This window comes from Merops nubicus, unplaced genomic scaffold (assembly GCF_000691845.1).
Source record: "Merops nubicus isolate BGI_N331 unplaced genomic scaffold, ASM69184v1 scaffold10411, whole genome shotgun sequence".
NCBI classification, from domain to species: domain Eukaryota; kingdom Metazoa; phylum Chordata; class Aves; order Coraciiformes; family Meropidae; genus Merops; species Merops nubicus.
In genome coordinates, this window is record NW_008586229.1 from 4,045 (window position 1) to 18,881 (window position 14,837).

General features: G+C 40.0%; 1 protein-coding gene across 1 annotated transcript in view; it reads left to right on the forward strand.

The window, feature by feature from the left end:
• Positions 1-2,779: 2,779 nt before the first annotated feature.
• The window catches only part of STARD9 (StAR-related lipid transfer (START) domain containing 9), a gene marked incomplete at both ends in the record, with an annotated part of 59,530 nt that continues 47,472 nt past the window's right edge, over positions 2,780-14,837 (forward strand). Inside the window, 9 exons of the mRNA XM_008948584.1 lie at positions 2,780-2,896; positions 3,732-3,764; positions 3,857-3,918; positions 4,533-4,645; positions 10,396-10,465; positions 11,973-12,045; positions 12,954-13,021; positions 13,955-14,052; positions 14,263-14,463. Coding sequence (XP_008946832.1) covers positions 2,780-2,896; positions 3,732-3,764; positions 3,857-3,918; positions 4,533-4,645; positions 10,396-10,465; positions 11,973-12,045; positions 12,954-13,021; positions 13,955-14,052; positions 14,263-14,463 — 835 coding nt within the window. The remainder of the gene's footprint in view (positions 2,897-3,731; positions 3,765-3,856; positions 3,919-4,532; positions 4,646-10,395; positions 10,466-11,972; positions 12,046-12,953; positions 13,022-13,954; positions 14,053-14,262; positions 14,464-14,837) is intronic.

The window sequence follows — 14,837 nt, forward strand, 5'->3', positions numbered from 1 at the left end:
GACTGTAAATAAGTTGTTCCTGACAATAAATTTGGTACAGTTAAGGCATGTATAAGGCTACAGTCTCCTGTGGGCTCCCAGACGTGGGGCCTCCTCTTCAGCCCCTGGGGGCCAGCCCTGTGTGCCTGGGCACCTGGAGGGCTCTCCATCCCATGCTAATGGGTGAGGAAGCTGCTTGCCTCTTTGCAAGTGAAATCAGTAGTGATTCTTAGTGTCTATGCCAAAGACACAAATGTTGACAATGACAAAGGACACAGGACAGCAATGCCTATGCGGATGGCTCCAGAAGACACTCCTTTAACAACACCCACGTATAATACTGCCAGCACACACGTGAAACAAGCATAGACAGCCAGGTCCTATCCAACTGATCAGGGTTGATGTCTGCAAGTGAAAACACACCCTTGCTCTTCCAGGACTGGAGAGATCCCTCAAATACCAACACCTGCCCTCTGGACCCTGAACCCTCTCAACTATTCTATGGGTCTTTTACTTGCCTCACAGCCCAGCTTGCTGCACCCTAGCAAACGTGCATGCTCACAAGCATGCCTGGATCCCTTTACTCTTATTTAATATTCTTGCCTGGACCCTGGGCCTCCTGCTCACTTGTGCAGTTTGAAGTTTGCTGGCAAATTGCACCCCCACACACTGATGGATGTCAACACTCCAGCCCCCTCTCTTCCTCACTCTCCATGCCAGTAGCTGGCACGCAAGCCCTGTGGGCAGCACGTCCCTGCTGCAGGTGCTGATACCCTTCTGTGCTTCCCTTCAGCCACCCCTGTAGCTGGCATTTGCAGCACAGGCCCTGGGATGCATTGTCCCCCCTCCAGCTGCTGAGAGACCCTCACAGTGCTCCAGTTCTCCTGGTAGCTGGGACGTAGACCGTGTGGCACATAGTTCCACTCTGATTGCTGGCACTTACAGTCCTACTTGCTACAGCTGCTGGCACCATAAATGGAGGGGATGTATCACCTGAGGTTGACTTCAGTTGCTGACCTGAATTTACTCCCCTCAGTCTGCCCAGTAGCTGGCACACTGGACCCATGCTCCTTACATTTGTGACAATGCCAGCTACCAATGCCAAGGCTCTCACTGGCTTCATTCACTGGCACCTCTGATGTGATGGCCCTGTCACTTGAGATCTTCTGACTCCATTGCTGGCTCCAAATCCACTCCAGTCTCTCCAGCTGCTGGCATCTCATTCTTAGAGCACTCACGTGGGGTAGAGAGTGCAGTTACATGGGGAGGATTTGATAAGGAAATGGACAGACTGGTGATCAGGCACAGGGCTCAGCCAGATGAGTGCACTGAGCTACTGCTGCTCACATGGGACCAGCCCCTTTTATATCCCCTTCTCAACACCTTCACCTTAAATATTCCTTAAGGAGTTTTGCATTGCTTTTCAGCCCCACCTCAAATATCCCAAATCCTCCTGTTCTTTGCCTGCTCATTGATTATGAAGTCCAAGTTGACCATCTCCACAGCTATGCTTCACCTTCTTAACCATCTCTCTCCAGTAGGAACAGGAGAGTTTGTCACTATCTTTGTTATGCCTTGTCTGTTGTGTTTCTGTCTGTGTGTGTTTGACTTTTCCTGTTATTCTTTTAGTGGAAAAGTTCCTTGATTTGATAATGCTACTGAAGCAGATGCTCTGAGATGCTGCATACCCTTACAAATATGGGCAGGGGTAGCCAAATTATGCCAAATGGGAATGTTATTGATTCTTCAGCTAGGAATTAGCATCCTGTCTCTGTCTGAGTTGAAATATGATCTGAAAACAAAAGCCTCAGGGGAGGTTTTTTTAATCTCTTTTCTGGGCAGTTTAGGTAAAATGGTGACATCTATGAAATACCTTTTACTAGTAATTTTTTGTATCAGGTTTAATACATTTATATGTCTATTGGAGAAGCAGATGACCTGGCAATGGGTGAGATTTCACAGCAGTGAAACACTGAAATCATATGTATCTTTCTACACATACTAGCCATTTTTCTGCATGAATGGCAAAACCATTAATAGCTGCAACATTCCTTGTGAAAGACCAGAGCTGTGCTAAGTGGTTGGCAACCTGCCTGCTGCAGCCTTTTGATCCACCACACACTTCCTAGCAGACCTTACCAGGTATCCTTTCAACTGATCCATGGCAAGGCTTTGATGTTCTAAGAACAAGGGAAAGCAGAAGGATTGACTGTTCAGGTCTTGCTGGGTGGGTAGTCTGGCTGGGATGGTCCAGCTTTTGCAGCCACAGCAGGATGAGTTCTATCTGTGGAAGCCCCTGGAGGCTGACACTGTTTTGGTGGTAACAGTTCCTGGTGCTGTATTACAATGAGCAGAAGAAGGCATGTCACTGTGCATGTGGTGTGATAGGAAGACAAAGCATTTAGCCTTTGGGGGTGTGGCTTACTGACCAGGCAGGTCAGAGAGAAGTACTGAGAGCCTTGACTGTGCCTTTCTGCCAGGTTCATGCTATAAAAATTTGCAGTGGGGAAGATCCTCAAGAACTCACACAGTCTAAGTGTAAAATAAGAGGCAGCAGGCAGGGAAACACAAACACTACTGCTCCATGTCAGCACTGTGCTCAGCACACCAGCATCTGGAGGAGGATCTAACAGGCAAGTCCTGGGCACTTCACGTTGTGTCTGATAGATGAGAAAGACAAACACAGTCAGGATTCTTATTCCCATGAAGCTATTAAAGCTGCAAGATCCACAAGTAATGCAAACCACTTATAGGGAGGCATATTAATCGTGGGCTGTTTTGTTTCTTTTGGTCTTTTCAGGTGTTCCAGGACCTTGGCACTTCGGTGTTGTCGGGCGCGTTTAGAGGATACAACGTCTGCCTCTTTGCATATGGACAGACAGGTTCAGGAAAAACTTACACAATGATGGGAACACCTGTGAGTTACACCATTCTTTTTAGACTGAGGGTTGAGGGCAGGATGTCCTGCAGAAATACTGCTTTATTTTTAAACTCTGGCTGTTGTTATGGTGCTTGTTGAGCAGAATGCTTATACATGTTGTATTTGGTATTTATACGTAATAGAGTCAAGCCTTTATATTTAGGTAAAAAACATAGCATCAACTAAAAAAAATAGAAAATATTGTGTTGTTTAAATATATATTTTAAATAACTTCCACCTTACTATGTATGAATCTTGCTGCTGTATTAGAGGGAAAGCCCAAAAATTGTATACCCCTGAATAGTCCGATTTTTAGAAATGTATAACTGATGATAATAGATATTCATAGTCACAGAATTTTTTGGCAGTCTGAGTTATGCTGAAATTAAATAACTTTCACAAATAAAACTGGATAGCAATTCATTGGAATACTTTTCTAACAGGCTTCATTATCTACTTGAGACATTTACCTGTTGCAGAAGTTATCCTTTGGCCTGCAGAAACTAATACTTGCTTCATATCCAGTTCTGAAATGTATTTGGATGGTGTTTGCAGAAGCTGTTACATTTTAAAATTCTTGCCTAGCAGGAGCCACTTAAAATGCATTTTAATCTTGGTACTCAGATCGATGGAATCAGCTGAAGCAGTAGAGCATTGCCAGGTTGTTCAGAACTACAATCCTGGGCAGTTTGTGTTGCAATCCACCCTACAGTCATTACTTCAGTGCTGCACTATGATTCTGTCCTTTTCTTATAACTTGGCTTTTATTTTTTAAAAAATTTTACAAGAGTAACAGCAAGTGTATTTTTTTTTTTCTATCTGTTATTTGAAGGCATCCATTGGGCTGACACCTCGTATATGTGAGGTACTATTTTTTTTTTATTTCTCTTGCATTTGTTTAAGCAGTTACATTTCCTTGATGGATTTTAAATTTACAAAAACTTCTGGTTTGTGCAGGGCCTCTTTTCAAGGAAGGAGGATTACTCAGATCAGACAGCATCTTGTAGAGTGAAGGTCAGGTAAGTGTGTTGCTGTTTTGGGCAATGCCATAAATGCTTTCAACAACATATTTTGTAATCAAACAAAGTAAAGACTAGCTGGTTTTGTTTCTCTTTTCTCAGATGATAATCATTTTGGAACGAGGGGCAGAACATAGAGGAAGGATGAGAAAGTGGTTTAGTTTTCCATCTCAGTATGGTTCTTTAAATGCTGTCTGTTCACTTTTGTATAGACAGATGAGATAGGATGCATTAAAAATTTACTGCCTGTTTATTTTACTCTTAGATTTGAGCCATAACCCTACATTCCATTTGTATTCATTGGTCCCATTTATCTGATGAAGCATTATGTTTGGAAATCTGGGGCTTCAAACTCACTAGTGTTAAAAAAAAAAAAGCATATTTTATGAATTTTTACCTAAAATACTGAATGCCCCTTGCTTCAATGTACTACCATCAGTTCTTGCTGTGTGCACTGCATGGAGAGGGGTGGTAACAGAGATAATGAAAATTAATTATTAACTTCATCATGAGAGATCTGTGTAAGATTCAGGTAATTGCATTGTCTACATATATGCTTCCTCTTTTTCTTTAACCCATGTGCATTTAACATTCCTGTTTCTTTTGCTTCTCAGCTTTCTTGAAATCTATAACGAGCGTGTCCGAGATCTGCTGAAGCAGTCAGACCGCAAGAAGCCTTACACGCTTCGAGTCCGAGAGCACCCCGACACAGGACCATATGTACAAGGTGAGAGTGAGCTTCACAGCTACCATTAGAGTCTCAAATAAGAGTGTATCAGGTCCTGCACTTTTATGTTTGCCTGTCCCAGGCATAGGTCCTGTATTTTGCTTTCTTTTTTTCTAAAGAAATCTTAACGTAATCAAGAAATCCACCAACATCAGCTCTAGGTGGGTTCTACAGATGAGCCAAAGGTCCCTCCATACCTGCCTCAGTCCTTGGCAGCAGTTTATGTATAAAATAATTTAAAAAAAAGATAAATCAGCTGTTTGGTGTTGTAGGCCGGGCCATCAGAAGCAATTAAACTCTCTGTTACCCGAGTGAGAACCCAATAATCTTCATTGAACTGAAAAAGTACAGAATAAGTAATGTAGGTGCATTTTGGGACTAAAAATGTCACACACGTTTTAATTCACACTGGCAATAGCAGCCCTTCAGGTGGCTTTGTGGTTTCTAGTGAATCATAGCTTTCAAATGAGATGATGCAAAACAGATTGGGGAAAAAAAAAAAAAACACAATCAATTTGCTTGGAAAAGACCTTTAAGATCATCAGGTCTAGCCATTAACCTAACACTGCTAAGCTCACCACTAAACCGTGTCCCTCAGCACCTCATCTACACGTCGTCTAAATACCTCTAGGGCTAGTGACTCCCCCTCCTCCCTGGGCAGCCTGTTCCAATGCTTGACAACCCTTTCACTGAGGAAGTTTTTCCTAATATCCAACCTAAACCTCCCCTGGTACAACTTGAGGCCATTTCCTCTTGTCCTATGACTTGTTACCCAGGAGAAGAGACTGACCCATACCTTGCTACAGCCTCCCTTCAAGTAGTTGTAGAGAGTGATAAGGTCTCCCCTGAGCCTCCTCTTCTCCAAACTAAACAACCCCAGTTCCCTCAGCCTCTCCTCACAAGACATAAGCTCTAGACCCCCTCACCAGTTCATTGCCCTCCTTTGGACATACTCCAGAATCTTGGTATCTTTCTTGTAGTGAGGGGCCCAGAACTGAACACAATATTCAACATATTTTTTTCCTTTTCACTTGTCTGCCTTATTTTAGTTTTTATCTTCTCTTTGGTTGTTTTGCACTTCCAGTTCATTTTCACTTTTGATTGGTGCCTTCAATTCAGGGTCTCACATGGATTTAAATTGAAGTTTGACCATTGGTACTTTAGCTCCCAGTGTAAAGTTTGCCTGCGTGTTGCTGTTTCTCTAGCCAAGCTCTGAGAAAAGGCATTTCTTTCACAACCAGTACACTGGTGCAAAGTCATACAACAGCTTTACAGTGGAGATCAGAAGGAAGAGCCTTTGCCAAACTGATGTGAGTTTCAAAATTTAATGAGTTTATATAGAAAGTAAATGCATATATTTCCTTTCACTGTGCCTTGTATCTAGTGGGCAGAGTTCCAGAGTTTATTCTGATATCACTGACTCTGCAACTGCTTGGCTGGCCACCAAGAGTAGTAACACCTGGGGGATATGCATTTAGTACTGAAAACTCATTCACACAGAATTTTATTGGTCCTGTCACATCAGATGAAATACTGAATTGTTCTGGGTTTTAAATAGAGTTTTTCTCTCTGTTTGTAAATTCCTCTTGTTCTCCCTGGTCTACTTTTCTTCCTCTCTTTTCCTTTATCATGGCATTACTATGTTAGATTGTTACCTCACTTCAGAGATTAAGGCAAAATGTGACAACAGATAGGGTGACTTATCTCCATGATTGAATGGAGCGTGCAATTCCCAGCTCTCATTCCCTGGGCACCTGCAGTATCAGTTATAGCATGCTTAACAACTGACAGTTCTTACCAATTCCTTCTTTCAAAATTTGAAATAAGCACTTGGGAAGTGTTGAACTTGCCTGGTCCTATACACAAGGGGCTTTCTGGCATTCTGGTTATTTCAGCCATGCTTTCCCAGCACATCAGCATCCTGTTTAAGGAGAACTGGAAAACAGATGAATTGATGGTCTCATTAGTATGGCAAACCTATCATTCTTTGAAAAGCAGATTCGTAGACATTTGGCCTTCATTGAGGTCTTTCCAACATTCTCTTTCTACCTGCTTGTTATCGGAGAACTTCATTATTAGTGGAGTACAGATACTAATTCTTTTCTTTAAGCAGCTGCTCATTCACCACACAAGAAAAGGTCTTTAAAGTGCTTCCTTCCTTGGCAATTTCCATCCCTTTTCTCAGGCCTTATATCTCCAGTGATGCCTTGGCTGCATGTAATGGAGTTTCCTTGTTTTAAAAGAAAATGAAGTTCTAGCTTCTGCCAATGGGCTGGCTTGCCTTTTGTCACTATTTTGTCTTCTCCTGGAACCTTCCAGGCCAAATCTGTTACTTCTTTTCCAGTTCTGTGTTGCTGGGTTTTTTTTTGTGTGTTTTGTTTTGTTTTTTTTTAAATTAAGTTTTACCCTTTTGAATAAGGATTTTATACTTAGACACAAGTAAAAAATTTAAGTGGAACAATTCTGTGCTAGAGTTCTGAAATATCTCATAAAAGTTCCCCATTGATTAGATTTTGTAAAAGAAGAGGAAAAAATAATGGAAAAAGATTAACCTAAATATTTGCCAGCTTTGGCCATGTTTGTAAATCTGATATGAATACTTTATTTTAGAAGATTCTTTCCCTCTGTATCTTATGACAGCCTCCAAAAATCACTGTGTTAATGCCTGTGATAAAGATTTTAATGATAAACATGATTCACATTTTGAGAAAAACTGATCACTTGCATGAAAAATGAAGTAATTTTGCTGCTGAAGGCATCATGGGGTGTAATTGGAAGCTGTTTGAGAGCATGTAAACAGAAGTGATTTCAGGCTGATGAGTCAGTGGCTTAGGGCAACAGTCAGATGACATAGTTCTGGGGGTTTTTTTTAGATATGTTTATATAAGTAGATATTAATAAACATGGTTATGTACAGTTTATGCAATTAAGAACTATAACTGTTTTACTTGAAATGACCCTGGTGTCTTTTGGGGAGAGGGACCAATAAAGAAGGTGTGATCCAATAGCTCCTTTTGGAACAGCACTCATTAGCTCACACCATGAATAATCAGCAATGGGGAAGTACAGAAGTTTTTTTGAATGCAGGTGAGGAGTACAGTCAGCTTGATTTTAATAATATCAAATTCAAGAAAAGTAAGTTCTTCACAACATGGGAATAAAATGTCCTTCTCAACTGCAGTAATATATTGGTGCAATTAACAATTGCTGATCTCTGTGCTGAAGTGGTGTTTGGCAGTTTTTACATGTAGACTCTCTGTGCAGGGTCAGAGTGTAAGAATATTGTTTTCAATAGTTAGATGGCTGAGATCAGAATTATCAACAAGGTTACTAGAAGGGGGGAGCTTGGTTTGTATTCTCCTTCCAGGCAATTTGCTCTATGGGAGAAATAAGAATAGTAAAGATCAGCAAAACTCAGAAATTTTTCATTATTTCCCTTAGATCCAGCATGTTCAGGATGAGTATCTGTATTTGCATCATAGTCCTTACAAACCATCAGCAATTTTAAGGTTTGCTGGCTTTGATCAGGAGCTCCCCAGCATCCCATTAGTTTGTCAGTTGTGTGATTGGTGTCAATGGTATCCAGAGTACAGTTAGCACTGGATGAAGAGCAGAGAGGAAAACCAGACAAGTTAACCCCTTTAAGGGTGCTTAGATTCTGTGGACAATGCATTTTCCATTTGCAAGTCCAGCCAGGAAGCCCCAGCTCTGAAGACTTAAGTATTTTGAATAGTTTCCAGCCCATCATTTTTCCAAGTAAAGGCTGTGAGATTGTAGCCTTTAAAATGCTGAAAGTGTTTCAGTGCTTTGGACTGGAATCGTTTCAAACTTCTCCCTCACAGATGGTTGCACTGTTAAGGAATCAGCCCCTCTTAAATCAGGAAATGATGCAATCTATTTTGTTACTCTGAGACTGATTTCTGGGGGAGATCCTTTCTTACTCTGAGGCAGATTTCTAGATGAGCAAGTGGTTTTGATCTTTCATAGGGCTTGAAAATGACCTTTCTTTTTCTAACAGCCAGCAAAGCACTTTGTAATTTCTTTTCAAACTACATTTACAATATTTCATTTACGTTATTGAAAAACTATATGTTTTGAACTGTAGCTTCACTATTCCAGTACTTATGGAAATGTAGGTGTGTAAGAATTTCTTCCATACATCCCTTTTATAACTGGATTTTTATTCTGTTGAGTAAGATCCTGAAAAAGGGTCTGGGAAAACAATGTGAGATAGTTTCCATATTCTGATCTTTGAAAGTCCCAGTGTTGCTGGAAAAATAATGGGCCTCTTTTTCAAATGGAAAATGTGATGACTTCTGGAAATAATGTGTTGTAAAGGGACACTAGAGAGCAGAAGAAATGCTTTTGTTTGAAAATCATCCTATACTTTGTGTGTGTGTGACTGTGTGCACATGCACTCTACAGCTGGGATTTTTTTTAAAGTGTGGGTGATTCCAAATTTTTTTTCCTTTCTTTATTCTTTGTTAAAGGACTAAAATAAATTCCCATCTTTGGCTTTGATTCTGCTTTCATTTAAAGTTAAACAAACTGTTATCATGTGAAACTAGACTCTCTCTATCAATGTCAGAAGTACTTATTTCAGTCTTACTGAATTCTATATTCATCTTGCAGTAGAAATATATTACATCCTAGCAGTAGAAATTACTTGGTCCTAATAAATCACATTTTTCAGTACTCTGCCTTCATCCACACTTTTGTGGCCTGCAATAAACCAAACCAAACCTTCATCAGTGTGAGGGGAGAAAGTAGCCTTGAATTCCAGCTGTGAGATAAAACATTCTGCAGAGGAGTGTTTTGCTAGGTGTTGTGTGATGAAGACTGACTTTGCAGCTCAGGTGGGGTTTTAGGAGTCACTGCAGTACAGATGATAACGAATCAGCACAATAAAATGTAAATGAGGTGTATTAAACTGGATGTGTGTGAAATACAGGCCTGTTGAGGTTAATTTTGCGTGTCTGCTGGCATGTGCATTTTGCAAGGGTCTGGCAGTGCCTCTGCAGCACAGCAGCACAGTGCCCTCCACCGGGACCCTGCCACTCACAACCACCACCCACACAGCAGGCTCTGCAATGCAGTACTCCTCCCATTTGTTTTCAGTGAGGTTTTTCCCCCCATAAAATAAAATAAAATTTTAAAAAAAACCAGCACCACACCAAAACTGAAGGCAGAAGATGTGAAAAAGCCAGATGTTTTATGTAATTATTTGTGTACCCACTGAGGACAAAAGTGCATGAAGACTCCTTAGCGTTGCAGGCAAAGAGCCTAGTGAAGTAAACAGCAAATATTGATAGGGGTTGGTTCCTGATTCTGTCAGTTGTGTGAGCAGAGACATTATCCACAGACAGGGGCAAAAAGCTTCTTTACAGGATCTGGACCCAGTTAATAGCAGTGGTATAGCTGAAAATTTCTAATGGAGTTTCAGTGGTATTGTTTTTTAAATACCATTGTTCTGCAGATAAGATGGAAAAAGGTCAATACTTTGAAGGTAGAAATCATTTTTTATAGTGATGTCAATGCACCTGAAGGTGCAATTTTAAAATTATTTTTAAAAATAAAAGTGTTTTTTTTTTTAAAATAAAATAGTTACTCTGGTTGAGAGACTACTTGTAGAACAGATTGGCATCCCAGCAGAACATCTTTGTGCTCTTAATGTAGGGTAAATTCTTGGGTAAACTGACTGAAACTTCCTGAGTAAAATGTGCATTTAACTCTTTTTAAATCTTTGACAGGATTGACTCAACATTTAGTTACAGACTACAAGCAAGTTGTACAACTTCTAGAAGAAGGAATAGCTAAAAGGTATTTTATAAAAGAAGCCAGCTCCATCTTTCTGTAATACTTCTTCCACTATGTGTGTTTTCATTGATGTTTATTTTATTGACAGTGTTGCCAATGCTTTGTCATGACAGGATGTCAGATTTGCTGATCCTATACATGACATATCCATCAGATGTTACATATCCTCATTTTATCCTCAGTAAGAGCTGGAAGCACTCATGAAGGTGTTTCTTCAAAACTGATCCCATGCTGATGCACCCACAAAATTCAACCATCTGTCTAGGGTAAAAAATGTACGCCAGGAAAATGTTTTGCTGTAAACAGACTTCTGTTGTACTCCTCCACTTGCTCATGACACTTTAGACAGTATGGCTTTCAACTCACTTGTTGGTGTAACTTAGTAATTTAAAACTGCTGAAAAGGTAGTGTATTTTTATTTCATTTCTAAAGGTATTTGTTTTACAGTTGTTTGTTTAATTTTTATAATAATTTTTTAAGTTCTTAGTCCAAATCACAGATGTTTACTGTGAGAAATGTGGGAATTGGCACACATGCTTTCAGCTCTCATTAGATAAAACACTTTCTTAACTTTTTCAACAGGGAGCCTTGGATATCAATACAGCTGCCATTACAGTGCCTGAAAAGATTTATATTTGAAAGATCCTCCAAACACAAATCACCGTTCCAAAATTGATATGGTCTTCCCTTAAGAGAGGTTGAGATTTTAGAATACTGGTGATGCTGTAAAGAAAAGTAAAAATAAAAAGGGAATAAAGTAAATTAAAACTTCCCATTTTTTGGAAGGTGCATTATCCCTGCAGGAAATCAAAACTTCCACATTTCCAAAAACATAGCCCTGCTGCTGGGTAAAGCAAAACAATCAGTCAAGCTAGATCATATTATTAGAATGGTTAAGAACAGTAGAATGTATACCACATACCACAATCAAATAGAATATATTAAAAACTAACACATATATTCTCCCATAAAAATGCCCTCCAGTTACCCTGTGTATTGTCAGAGTACTACCACTTCCTTTTCAAAAGCCTTTCTTTTTTCTTTCTATTTCTCCTTTGCTTTATAAACTTAAGTGCTGTTCCCCCATATCCTCTGCCCATTGTAGACCCTTTGAAGTGCTAAGAAACAAAAATGGGGGCAATATGGGGAAAATGTATTGGGCCACTGCATTCAGTGGTGTTGGGGGTGAGCTGTAAGCTGCTGTTTCTGGCTGTACTTCTCTGCTGTGTTCTACCCTTAAGCAACACCTTACACCTATGCTGTAATGCTGCTTTAAGATATTTCTTCAGAGTGCTACTAGTGGACAAAAACACCTCTAACTAACCCTTGATTTCCACCCTTCCAGGTCCTCCACTAGATACTCTGTGATCAGATCCCAGAATACAGCCTATCGTATTCTGCAAGTTTCACAGTCCTTCATCTTTGTTTATTTGCTGCATTTTATATTTTTGCTTTCCCTGACTACTGGGAAATAAGCCTTTGTAATTGAATGGTTTGTTCTTCTTTCTAGAATCACAGCAGCTACACATATTCACAATGCCAGCAGCAGATCCCATGCTATCTTCACCATCCACTACACTCAGGTTAGCTAAAAATAATCCAACTTCCTTTTCTCTTCATTCTCAAAAAGCATCATTCAATGTGTTGTGCAGTGTTTACTTGTCACTGTTTTGTGCTGTTTGTAATAGTCTCAGTGGAAGCTGTTACTTCCTTTGGATCACACTGCAGATGTGTTACAGTTCCTACACCACCTGATGTGTTGAGTATTCACTGAAGTATTCTTGTTCCTTTATGCCAGCTTATAGTCAGAAGTGATGCCAAAGACTGACTGTAAAAAGAAATGTTTAAAGTTTTAATCAGCTCTTTGAAATGCAATATCCCTTCTAGGATGCTGTGAAAATTACGTGTGAATATGTTTGAAGCTGTGTTTTGTGACACTTGTTTAGGATCCTTAATTGAAGTATAGCATTAGTTTAACACCAGAATTTTGTATCTGTCCAGCTTTTCAGATGTGCTCATCTCTTTAGCATTTGGCATCCAATCCTCTCCCAGAGACAATGCCCCCTTTCTCTGGAGGAATTATATCCTTCCCTGGCAGGGAAGTCGTCCAGTAATCCAATAGACCTTTTCTATCTCACACTTTTAACATCCTGTAATCACAGAACATTTTGGGATATTTTTCAGTAGTTTCACAAAAGACCTTTGGAATACATTAGTGGAAAATAGCTCTGCAAGATCTACAAGAAAGCCTTTCACAGTCGCTAGGCAGTAAAGGTTTTTTTTTTTCCAAGAGGAAATCAACATAAGAGGGTGGTTTCTGTGTTGGGTGAGAAAACTGTTGAGTTAATGGTTTGAACACAGTCAAGGTCAGAAAGGAAGGCAGTGAGACAGTCATATCTGCAACTCAGTTTCAAACTAAAGAGCACATCTGTTTTATTTTCATTAGTTAATTAAGAGGAATAATCTTCCTTATTTATATTTTTCTTTTCAGGCTATATTGGAAAATAATCTCCCCTCTGAAATTGCAAGTAAGATCAACTTAGTGGACCTTGCAGGCAGGTAATAGAATAATGAGGGGCAAAAAGGTAATTTACTCTGAAGATGCTGGTGGCACTGCCTTAAAAGATTAAATTTAATACTTTAAAACTTCACTAAACTAACAATAAGCCTGACTTTTGTACACAGTAACAAGGAACATTCAGTTGATATTGTCTCTGTCATCTGTTCTTCTGTATTGGATACTGAATTTCACTGGGGAAGGGAATTTCTGGGTCCTCAGATCCAATACTGTGCTGTTGCATACATTTAAGCTAATTCTCTTCAACCCTATGTTCTTATTAAGTGGCTTTACCAGTAGCTGTTGGTGGAATTGACAAATCTGAGCTTGAAAGGAGAGAGAAAAAAGGGAATGGCTGCCTAGCACGGGCAGGTGGAAACAGTCATATCTCACTGCTTATATTGTTCATGTTCCTATAGTTCCTAAGTGTCTGATCTTAGCTGTGCATTTTGGTAAGGAATATTTTGGTTATGCAGGACGTGACAGAGAGCTGAACGATGGAAATTGTGCTGGAGAGTTGCAGAACAGTTGGAGAACAGGACATTTTTCTTTCAAGAATGAAAATCACCACATATGTCTGAGCAGAGAAAGTAATATTGAGGGGACATACAGACTTTTGCACTGAGCCATCCTGCCCTTGCAGAGTTGTGAAATGTGTGTTGTTGGGGGTTGAATTCAGAATCACTGATTGGATTGCCCAGTTCAGCCTTGAATTTGTGTTCTGATGGGTCTTTAACGGTAGTTTGCACCAGTGGCCTTTGCTCATGGTTGTTTGGACTTTCTGAACCAGAGAGCAATAAGTATTTAAAGCGTGTGGGTTTTTAATGGCAAAGCTTGCAATTGTATGTGAGGACATAATGTTTTCATATTGATTGATTGATAATTAAGCATTTTTGTTTGGTTTGCATTGTCTTTTCCTTGCCTGTGTGCTACAGTGAAAGAGCTGATCCCAGTTACTGCAAAGATCGAATTACTGAGGGTGCCAATATTAACAAGTCATTAGTTACACTTGGAATTGTCATCTCCACTTTAGGTAAGCACACTAGTCCTTTATGTTGAAGGGTAGTGATAAAAGCATAGCACTCACTGTGTGCTGTGTCTTAATGTTTTTCTGTATTTACAACTAAAAGCTGCACAGAACAGCAGTGTGGCACCTTCATAAAGTGTAATGGCAGCTAAGAAAATTAAATAGCCGTGACAGAAGATAACCCGTTTCCTGAGCTCTGTGGCATTTCTCCTTCAGCTCAAAACTCTCAGATGTTCAGCAGCTGCCAGAGCATAAACACCATAACGAGTGAAGGGGAGAGCAGTCCCATGGACAGTCCTGCTGCAGGCAGTGTCAGTGGGAGCAGGCGACCAGCTTACATCCCCTACCGTGACTCCATCCTCACCTGGCTTCTGAAGGACAGTCTGGGGGGCAACTCCAAGACCATTATGATTGCCAGTGAGTTTGGTTTCTGTTCACTCTTAACATTTTGCACTACATTACCCCCTTAAAATACATCTCTGCTGCAGTGAGCAGACAGCTGTATCACTTAGCATCTGTTCTTGTAAAGGTTTTCATAAATACTTCATAGGATACTCAGGGAAATAAAAAGGCATTCTGGTTGTGCATGGAGTTAAGCTTTGATTTAAACTCATTTATTCAGTTATAAATGCAATCTTGAGAATGCATTCTCTTTGAGCTTGATGAAGCATCCCTAGTGATATTTTTGGTTTTGTTTTCTAAAGAAGCAAGATTGAAAAAAATCCCCCTTTTTGTAAAGTGATGGGTTAAGCTGATTACTTTTTAAAACAGCATTTATTTCCTATTTGTTT